This window comes from Phragmites australis, chromosome 22, assembly GCF_958298935.1.
Source record: "Phragmites australis chromosome 22, lpPhrAust1.1, whole genome shotgun sequence".
Taxonomy (NCBI): domain Eukaryota; kingdom Viridiplantae; phylum Streptophyta; class Magnoliopsida; order Poales; family Poaceae; genus Phragmites; species Phragmites australis.
In genome coordinates this window covers 3,504,752-3,516,108 of record NC_084942.1, presented here as the reverse complement: position 1 = coordinate 3,516,108, position 11,357 = coordinate 3,504,752, and the positions used below count along the sequence as shown (strand labels likewise).

At 42.8% G+C, this 11,357-nt stretch overlaps 1 protein-coding gene across 1 annotated transcript; it reads right to left on the bottom strand.

Moving 5' to 3' along the window:
- Positions 1–10,095: 10,095 nt before the first annotated feature.
- Positions 10,096–11,277, bottom strand: LOC133905250 (transcription repressor OFP13-like). Its single transcript, XM_062346984.1, has one exon. The coding sequence runs from the start codon at positions 11,182–11,184 to the stop codon at positions 10,192–10,194; it is 993 nt and encodes a 330-aa protein (XP_062202968.1). The 5' UTR covers positions 11,185–11,277; the 3' UTR covers positions 10,096–10,191.
- Between the last annotated feature and the right edge of the window lie 80 nt (positions 11,278–11,357).

Sequence of the window (11,357 nt, the reverse complement as noted above, 5' to 3'; positions counted from 1 at the left end):
TGGCACTTTTCTAGCGAGCTGGTACTCCTAAATGATTTGTTTCTGTCTGTCTTATATATAGAGCAGCAGTAACTATGATGTTCTGGTGTCTGAGTCTGCGATGTGTAGTCAGTGAAACCATCTGACTATGTATGTACTCATCACTGAAACAGAAACGTACAGAGCCATAACATCGATCTTCAGAAGGTAAACTGACCTAGACGTTACAGTACATCTTCAGATATATACGCTAGCTTTCATGTGGTTTACGACCACTCATCAGTGAATATGAATGTAGCTGTGAAAGAGTCGAGTTTCAAGTACTCGGTTAGAGCAACTTCAACAGAACATCTATAATATATCATCTATATTCTCATATAGATTGCCATCTATAAAGATTCTCCCTCTATATTACTCCATCACTCCAACAGCACATCCATATTTCATCTTCTATATTCTCTCTCCTATTTTTTAATAGTATTATATAACTAACAATATTTCAAAACAACACTATGCAATTTAGGGTTGTCAATAATTTTATAAATTAGTACATTAGTTTATATGAATATTAATGAATTTTACCTAATTTTTGGGAATTAAATTTGTGCCCTAAAAATTCAAGAAAAGTACAAAAATAGTCAAATTTGGAGATTTTTCATTTAAAATTTGTAAGATATTTTTAGTGGGAACTAGTTAAAATGGATTCTTTGTTATTTATTCTATTAGTATAAAAATTGTTATGATTTTAGGAGCTCTATAAAATCACTTTTTGAATTTATGAAAGAGAGAAGAAATAACTTTTTGAAGCAAAAGCTAGCTGTTGGCCTCTCTGCTCTCTCTACAGCAGTATGGCGTGGGGGGAGATGCACGCGCACGCCACATCTGGCGTGTCCGACGATGTGGATGGCGTGCTCTGCAAAGTAGCTAGTTGGATAAAGAATCTGTTGGAGATTGTTTTTTTGGAGAAAATAGATGGAGGATGGGATGGAGGTTAGAATAAAAAGGCTCTTGGAGATGCTGGAGATGCTCTTACATAGTTCGCTGCAAGTACCTGATGACGGAGAGTTTTCCTTGGCTGGACTTGGAAGAAATGAGCAGTACTGCTAATCACGCCGTTTTGCGGACCTTTGTTCGTGGATTGGATCAAGCACTCCTCCTGCTACTTTTTCTCATTCCCAAGAGCTTTTCTTTCTGTAAGAAGGTCCGTGCGACCGTGCATGCAGTGCATTCCTTTGCGCTTTGAGCGAGCATCGGAGGCGCTTTTCAGGAGGCAAAGCACGCAGGAACTAAAATATCTTTACTAAGGAATTTTCATTCGTATCAACGTCCAACGATTTTTCTTCATAATTCCTATCACGAAGAGATTTTTAAAGTTATTTCCTTCAAGATAAGATTCTCTCACATTTCCTTTCACGAATACTTTGTAGGAAAACTGTTGGAGATGAAAGTAAATTGAAAAACCAAGTTAAAATATACACTGGTTTACTTATGATGAGTGATTGATAATGTTATTTATTTGATTTGATGATCTTCGGTTTTACATGAGTTTTGATGTGATTTGAATAGATTGGGGATTTCATTTGAGCATATTGATTATGGATTCATTGGAATTGAGGTTGGAGATATGTGTTTGTTTGTCTCATGGTGTGCAGGTAATGGATGCAACTTGACGGTCGACGATAGAATGATTGGGGCCGAACGATATGCTTGGTGCTAGACGATCAAGGATGCCAGACGGAGTCAAGGGTGATCTTAGCTGAACACTTGAAAATCAAGCAAAGTATTAAAGACGGATGGAGACGGCGTGTTGACAAAATCAAGCGAAGGGGATGCCAGTGCAAGTGACAAGGCGGTCTGAGGGATCGGGAGCGGGAAAGACTTGTCGGCGGTCCAGATCGCATAACAGAGTATACGCGTCGACATCGAAGCGCTTGTTTATTTTAAGGTGTAAGCAAGGCGATGAGTCGCACCTTGAGAAACGTGCAGGCGATTTCGCGGTTTGGCCTCAAAATCGTAGGAGGATTAGAGGAGTACATGGCACCATCGTGAAGCTTGCGTCGAGGCGAAGCTAAGTTGTGAAGGCGCTGGGCCGTCCGATGAATGGAGAAGGAAATGGATCAAAATGCCTTCGATGGTAGGTAAGAGTATACAAGAAAAAGATATTTTAGGAAAAAGTTAGAAAACTTAGGGGTCAAATTTCCTAAACCTATAAATAGAGGGGTAGGGCTATGTTAGAGTTTGAACCGGTCACTTGAGCACCTCTTGTGCTATCCATTTGAGAGCTTAGAACTAGAGTTTTAGAGAAAAGAAGTATAAGTGCTTACCTATGTAATAGGTGAGAGTTTTGAGAGATAAATTTTTGTAATCCATCTAAATAGGGCTGACCTTTTTGAGTAATGAAGTTTATATTTTTGCATATGCTTGAATTGTCCTCCTTCTAGTTTCCCTCTATTGGTTCCCTTGCAAGTTTGCAAGTTTTTTATTTTTCGTTTTTTATTTTTGTTTTGGTCTTTGAGCTAAAATTTTAGCATATTATGAGGTTATTCTTCTTGTTGCTAGAGACATAAAATTTACATACACATACTTGTGTGATGGGATCTTGAATTCCCTTGCCTCTAGACAATCAACTTGGAGAGTTTTGTTGCTCCGTGTTCATATTTCTTGTTTCTTTGCAAGTTGTGATGTTTCAAGTGCTAAGACACATGGATATCTTAAATGGAACCTATAGTTTATATACCATCCGTGTAGTCGTGTTGCCTCAATTAAAACTTCTCTCTATTTTTGCTTTCGCTTGAGTTTTGAGTTGTGTTGGGTGATCTAAATAGGAGAAGATTATCGATTTCGTAAGAAATTTGTTGAGATATCTATTCAACCCTTTTGGTCGTCAATCTCGTTCCTACAAAAATAAAGGAAATGGGAACGGAGAGAGAAATCGGAAAGGGAACGAAATGAAGAGAATATGGTTGGAGACAGTCTTATGAGTTCAATCACTCGCCGCGTATACAACAGTCTGTAATGATGTTCATGCTCTGCAAGAGTAGGGATCCGCTCCAAACGGGGCTAGAGACAGGGCTATCGAGTTGTTCCCCATGAGGCTCACCAGCTGGAAAGCAAATTTTATAGGACATTTTTATGAAAGATTTATGTGAGATTTTGACCCTGTCATATATTTTTTGATCTAACGGCTGGACTAAAAAGATGAGAGAGGAAAATGACACATATAATTACAGGAAAGGAGGTTTTTTTAAGGAACCGATCCTATAAAATTTGTTTCCCAGAGGGGGCTGTCGGACCGACTGGTCCCTGGAGGCAGCTCCCGGGGGGCGACCTAGGTTTGATCCCCGGCGCTCCCCCGGGGCGCTCGTTCATTTCCTCTGCAAAATGAATCAGTGTGGGTCCTGTTTCTGAAAAAAAAATTGTTTCCCCACGGGCGGGGCGTGGGGATAGAGTTTTTTCTGCAGGGCTTCATGGGCCCGAGTACGCTGCTCGCCGGGGGCTAGGCCACGCTCGTTGGGGGTTAGACTATTTCCAACCATATTCTCTTCATTTCGTTCCCTTCCCGATTCCCTTCCCTGTTCTCGTTCCCTTTATTTCCTCTCATCTCCAATAGCTTCCCATCGAGGGGAATCGCGAAGGGAAAGGAGAGAGAATCCCGGCCTGGAGGGAATGACTCTGGGAATCCCTTCGCGACGGGAACCGTGAAAGGAAATTATTGGAGCGTTGAAGGGAATGAAAATCCCGTCGTGAAGGAATTTTGGACCCTGAAGGGAAACTATTGGACACAGTCTTAAGAGCTCTATCGGAGTTTGGGGTTTCGACGGGGCTAGGACAAGCTGAGTTTTTTTTTCCTAATATGTTTTTCAGGATCAAGGCGGGACTTCACGTTCAAAGTCAGGCTTGCAACCCTCGGTTTCGCTCCACCCCGTTGCCATCCCTATGTAAGAGGCAACGCGTATGTAGCCCATGACCCATGTTTTGCTTTGGGCCTTCTTGCTCATGCGCGTGATTCTTATGCTTCTTAAAAAAAAAGAAAACTGGGCTCGTGAGTTGCAAGTAGTACAAGACAGAGACAGTACTCGAAAATTACCCCCAAATCCGATGCAACTTGCAAGGGTAGCCCTCATCTGCGGCACAGCTTATACTAGTGGTCACATCTTACCGTCGTCGTCTCGTCTTGTTTGAAATTGGAACGGGGTGAGGGCTCGAGGCTTCCTGATTCCGGATAGGTCAACTCGATCTGTCTGTCCCAGGTGGAAGAACAGGGTTCGAAGGAGTACGTACGTAGCTACGTGTTCTGAGCCTTGGAGGTTGCAGCATGACTTGGGTACCTTAAAATGGGAGAAAAGCTTGCGCTGAGGATTACGCAATATAATGAGTCCAAAACGGACGCACACCGAGGACGATAGATTATGCATGCATGCATGGCTCCCCGTGCCACGGGCTGCAAAGAAGAGTGAGGCTATACTTTAGGCATCCGAAAATAACATATTCTTATCGTACCATTAGATTTAATCGGAGGGATGATATTTTTTCCTCTTCCTATCCATCTCTTTCTTTCTCATCGTGTCTTCCCCAATCCTATCCGCTCATCTTTGCCTAAACCTACAGCCTCACCCATGATGCAGCTAATGTGCTTGCCCTCGTTTGCCACCTTCTTTCACCTATCTCTGACGTTGTTTTTACCATAATACTAACTCGACATCTTTACCTCTTTCGTCTCGACATTGACCCACCGGTCATCCTTCACCGTTTGCGGCCGGTGCCACTCCACCACCTCGTCGCTCCATCCCTACACTCGCTTCCTCTGCCAGACCGACCTCTCTCACTAATATCTTCTAAGTCCAGCATTGAAAGAAACCCCCAAACAACTCCCATAAAAAACACCGTGAGGAGCCATGCCTGGAATTTTGGAGGCATGTGAAAAGAAAGCCATGCCGTGTGGCTTCCCCTGCTATCCGAGAGAGAGCCGTGGCTTATCGCTAATTAACCTGCCATTAATTTGTCGGTACCAACAAATATGCATGCACGGGCTCTGTAGATTACCATGCACAATTTAAGTTAGACATGCATGCAATGCCCAGTTCGAGAACGGTTTGGGCCTTTTGAGGACAGCATGGTTAAACAAAAGAACAGAGCTCAAAATCTCAGGCACTGCAGGTTAACGCGTAGCCGATGCATGCACACTAATCATAGCAGTGCAAGAGCTACAGATAACCACACTCCACAGTATACCCTACCCTTTCGACAGGTACGCCACGCCGCACACTGCCCTGATGCATCGCGGAGGCGTATCAGAAGCGTTTTGCCCCAGCAAAGGCTTTTTCTGTGTGAGTTCGATCGGTTTATGCTCCTCACGGCTATATATTGACAAAATAGATAACAAAAGAATCGATATTTAAAAAACAGATAATATGTTATCAAATTTGTAAATATAGCATGTGTATGCGACAGTCTCTTTCACCGAAAACAGGTTTTCGGTACACAGTGCACCGAAAAGATATTTTTGGTACACCATACATCGAAAAAAGCATTTTTGGCACCTCATATACCGAATACAGTACCAGCTGTATTCAGTATGTGCTGAATACAGTGTACAGTACCGTATTTAGCACATGAGTTACCGAAAACACCTGGTCCAGCATGCTCCTTTGTGTCTTGTCACGTGCAGCTTTCGACGTCGTGTCTTTTGGGTGCAGGGTGTTCCTGCTACTTTCGGCCGTGTCTTTCGCGTGCTGCTGCTTTCCCCACTATAAAATGAGAGCTAGCATTAAGGAGCAACAGCGTGAGGAGAGGAACGGTAGCATGAGGCGAGGAGTAACAACGCAAGGAGATGAGAAGTAGTAGCATGAGGAGAGGAGGAGCAGTAGGAGAGGAGCAACGCGAATAGCAGGAGCACGAGTTAAACACTTCGAGAGTGCTCCATTTAGTTAGAGTAAGTATTTAGATTACATATTTAATTAATATTTAGATTAGTAGTAGTAATTAGAGTAAGTAGATTATTTAATCCATTCAATTACATTTGTTTAATTTTATTAAATTGATAAATTAGAGTACTTATATTATTTGCTTAATTTGATTATATGAATTTGATTAGTCATTATAATTAGATTACTCCCTTCGGTTTTAAATATATGATATTTTAATCAAAATTTGATCAAACTTTTAAAACTTTGATCGTAAATAGCTTCTAAAATATTTACTTTGGAAACCTCAAAATATAATATTATAAAGTATTTTGAGGTTTCCAAAATAAATATTTTAGAAACTATTGACAATCAAAATTTAAAAAATTTGACCAAATTTTGGTTAAAGTGTCATATATTTAAAACCGAAGACGCCTCACTGAGACGACACGTATGATTTTGACTAGGCTGCTGCAATGTAGGTCACCAGCTTCACCGAGCTCCTCAGCAGACAATACTTATTTGTTATTTTATTTAATGTTTGTTTAATAATTATGGCATGTAACTTTATTTATTTGTTATTTATTAAGCATTGTTACATATTAATTATGATATTTAATATTTGTTTAATGTTTATTAAATAATTAGGGATTCGTACTTTGGTGCAGAGCTAGAACGTTGCAGTCAAGGATGAATAAATCTATAACGATATCTTCTAGTATATGTTTTCTATGGATACCTACAATGATCGATATAGCACTTAATACCTCCTCGTAGGTTGTGCATGAAGGAAAGGATGATCTCTTTAAGAAGAATAATCTAATCTAAGTCGTGTCCAAATTACATGCAAGATTATTCTGTTATACGTTAACCACTCCCTTTCCACATATAACCACCGACGACCTTAGGGTCTTCTTGCATGAGTAGTGTTAAAGGTATCTCAGAGTGTGCAAACTAGCTGACCATCTTTCTGTGCTAGATTTCTTTAGGAGGCAAAGAAGGATGGTGATGTTATCTGATCAGTATGCATCCCATATTTAACTTCGTTATTTTCTATTTGGTCACCATACTTACTTTTTTTTCATTAAATCGAATGCTCATCTTTTGTGTCATGCGTTCCCGAAATACACAGAGTTAATCAACAAAGACATTCTAAACTTCTTGGTGATGTATATGCTATTAGGTGGGGGTGTGATGCCTCGTTCGCGTAGAAGATGACGAAGATTAGTGAACCTAAGGGGTACATGGATACCCTCTACTATTCAACCAGAAAATGATAAGGATGAAGAGGATGATGATTTCAGGCCACCAATGTCTCAACGTTCTAGCAGCAATACATGAGAAGGGTCAAGGAACACCGCAGGAGGATGTTCATGCACCACGTCGAGATGGAGTACAATCAACTAGGAAATAGGACGTGCTCCTACCGTGATAACTTAAGATGACGACAGCGACGATGATTTTATGCCACAACGACCCTCCCTACGAGACCTCTATCTCCGTAGGACACAGATGACCCTGAAGATGATGGTGAATTTACTTGTATACATCCTTACAACTTTCTATCATTACCTTGGAAATGACAACCATCTTACTCTGATAGTATTGACTGACACAACTCGTATTCTTCCACTAATTTGCATCGCTACTTTCAATCGCCATCTTAAGATGGTCTAGATATTCAACAAGTATGCACTATACATGATGATGGTATTTTTTATGGTTTAAGCAATCTCTTACAATCTTTTTCTCTTTTGACATCAATTTTGGGTAAAGACATGATCACAACGCGATGCAATTGGATCAAGGGACAAGAAGCAGACCCTGTATCAGCATATGGTGTACCGATTACGGCACTGTTGCTCGTATTCGGCACACCATGTGCTAAATACGCTTGAGGTTCCACTTATTCGGCATATCGTGTGCCGAATATTATTTGTTATATATGAAAACATGATTTCGGCACACCACATACAAAATACCATTCCTCTAATTGTAAATATAATATTATATTATCTATTTTTATAAATACGGTCCGATATGTGCCGAAATCAAGTTTCATAAATATAATATCGTGTTATGTATTTTTAGATTTTTCTGCTCCTCACGTGTCTTACTTTCTTGGACAACATTGAAGGTCCATTGGTAAATTTTCACATTGCTTTGCGCACATAAGACTGCCTATTTATTTATATTAAGATTCGTATTAACAAATAGATGAAAAACATAAGATATATAAGAAGAATTAAAATATAAATAAATATCAGACAAGAGATAAACGACTGAGATAAACCGTATGTACGTAAATGCATTGCAGTTTGGCATTCCTTCTAAAGAACCCATCGATCGGCAGACTGATCGATGCAGTAAGTACTATTAGCAGCAACTCTCCTTAATTTAGTATTAGCAGCACTGATCGATGCAGTAAGTACTATTAGCAGCAACTCTCCTTAATTTAGTATTAGCAGCACTGATCGATGCAGTAAGTACTAACACTAGCTAGATTGACCAAATACCAGTCCGGTCTTTGCCCTGACAAGCACGTATATATTCTTTTTTAGTACAAATACCCGCACACACTAAAACCTGACCACGGGCGGATGGGACGACACCACTACCGCCCCACCACCGTGCAAGCTCGGCCGCATGCGAGAGCCGGGAGTCGAACTCCCGACCCGCACGCTCGTTCGCTGCAAGTGTATAATCTTAATCGATCACTAAATACACGCATGCATGTGATGTGAACAGGTCCGATCGATACAGCGCAACCACAGGTCTTGTCATGTCCAAGTTTGGCATGCACTTTGCTTACCAGCTGTGCGTATGCACCAGCAGCTGCTGCTGGCATTAAGTGTTGGGTGGGGGAGCTAGTGCTGATGTTAAGGTTCTGTTTAGTGAGTTTTTATAGTAGTTTTTTGATTGGAATTAAAAGATCTCTGTTAAGTAGTAATTTTCAGTTTTTAATTTTTTATATAGAATATGTGAAAGTGATTATCTGAAATAAATTAGAAGCTGGGAGCTGAAAAAAATCAGTTTCTCCTCATTCACTTTCCGCACAGAATCATTTCCTCTATATAGTTTATTTTAGAAAATTACTAGAGAATCACTTTCAACCACATAATCACTTCCACTAGAGAATCACTCTTCGCAGAGAATTTAAATTAGAAAGAGCTCTATCAAACATGCTCTAAGTATTTTATGTGGATTATAAAAAACAACTAGTAGACTGTAGATTTAAAAAAATAAAATTATAAATTTTAAAAAAAATTGATGTACAACTTAGTAAAATAAACTTTCACAGTTCATAAAAACTAAAAAAAAAACTAGCTTCTCGAGGCCCAACAAGCGGATTAAAAAAACTATAACAAGAAATTATCTCTTTATTTTAGTGTTAGATTGTAAAAGTTGTCGAAGGGCCCTCTCACCGTCCCGGCCTAGCTCGCTCGCCCGATGGCGACGGCGGCGGCGGCGCCGCCGCAGCCATGTCACGAAGGCAACGTCGGCTCCTCGCTCGCCTAATTAATCATGGCTTTCTACTGTGCACGCAACATGCAGCCCTACTGCATTCACATAAATACAGGCACATGCAGCGGCCTCCACCAGTTCGCGCTCTCTCTCTCTCTTCTCTCTCCCTCTCACTCCTCTTTTTATGGTGGTGTATTAAATACTGTGCCTCAGGATCTGCCCCACCTACCGGTCGGTGTGTGTATTATCAAGTCAGAACTCAGAAGCCAGGAATTAGTCTGAGATTAACGTAAACAGGGCCGGTGATCACGAGTAAACTGGTACTCAATGTGCCATTTTTGTATTTTTTTATATATGCTCCATCCAAACAGCCATTGCTACAATTTTTTTTGTGTTTTTTTTTCATTCTATTTGATTGTGATGATCATTCCAATCCTACGATTTTCTCTCTATTCTTTTGTTTTCAAAACCCTTAATTTCAAAGAGACCCCTAATCCATTTTTTCTATTCCTTTGTTTTCAGCGTCTGAATTCCAAAGAGGCCCTAATGTAGTACTGACAAATGAAAAGGAGCTCCATGAATGAATTGTTCCTGAAGCTAACTAGGTTTGAACTGTGAATAAACTTAGCTACCCATACAATTAATGCATCATGCATTGCATTGCATCCATCGATCCCACCTACTAGTACTAGTATTAGCTACTTAAAAGAAAGAAAAAAGCTCAAGGAAAAAAATTAGGAGTGTAATATTAATCCTCATCGTTAATTTGCTTGGTTAATCATATCATCAAAACACTAACCATGCAGGCATCGAGGTTAATTCTGCAAGTAGTTAAACATGTGGATCAGCATGCAGCTCTACCAGTCTCACTAATGTGATCATCACTTGCCTTCTCCTCAACTGCGTCGTGGACGTCAGGCGCAGCGCACGACGACGAGGAGGAGGAGCAAGAAGCTTCGGTTCTTGCGCCACATTGCTCTGTCGCGACGGTTGCGGCTGTAATGGAAGCAGCTGCAGTAACACCACCGACACTGGTGGTGGTAGTGCTCGTGCTAGTGGTGGTGGTACAGCTGCTACTGCTACTGCTAGTCGTGGTTGCGGCGGTGGACGGCGGCGACGACGCGAGGCCGAGGAGCAGGTCGACGAAGGCGCCAACGATGAGGGGGTGGTTGTGCTTGCCGTTGATACGGAGGTACCACGCCAGGAGCTCCTCCAGCGCCGCCCAGTCGCGGAGCCCGTGCGCCGCCACCATCTCCTCCATGGACGCACGGAAGTCCCCGTACGGGTCCGCCGAGTCCACTGCCACCGCCACGCTCCCCTCCGCTAGCGACGACGTGGACGTGCACGGCTGCCTCATGACTTGGCCGTCGTCGGGGTCGGGCGCTTCTGCCTTCGCCTCCGCCGGTGGGGGCGTGCTCGCGGCCAGGATGGAGTTGGACGCCGGCCCAGGGTCGAAGAAGAAGCGGTCGGTGGACGTCCGGCCGAGGCTGCGGATCACCGCCTCCGACCACTCCTCGGACGCGGTCGTCGTCGAGAAGCTGTCGACGTGGTCGAGCACGTCCTCCTCGACGTCGCCGAGGGAGAAGTCGTCGGCGGAGTCGAAGTAGACCGAGTTGACCGTCTTGTATATTTCGCCGGCCGCCGCCCCGCGGAGCTTCGCTGCAGGACCCGCACCGCGGGCCGTCGTGCAGCAGGGCTCCTCGTCGGCGCGGAAGGAGGTGGTCTGGGGGTTGTTCCCGCAGGACGGCCACGGCCACGGCGGGGAGGCCGGGCCGGCGTCCGCGGGGGAGGAGTCGACGAGCCTGTAGAAGATGGCGGCGAGGCCTTTCCTGCCCATTAGGATGGTGGATCGATGGAATGCGCGCGATGGGAGGAGAGAGAGATGAATTGAAGTGGTTGAGGTGATGCAAGGAAGGGAAGAGGGAGGGTGGCTGCAATTAATGGTGGTAGAGAAGAACATGGGCATGTGCCCAGGAGAGGCCTATGATTTTTTATCTCGTCCGTACATTT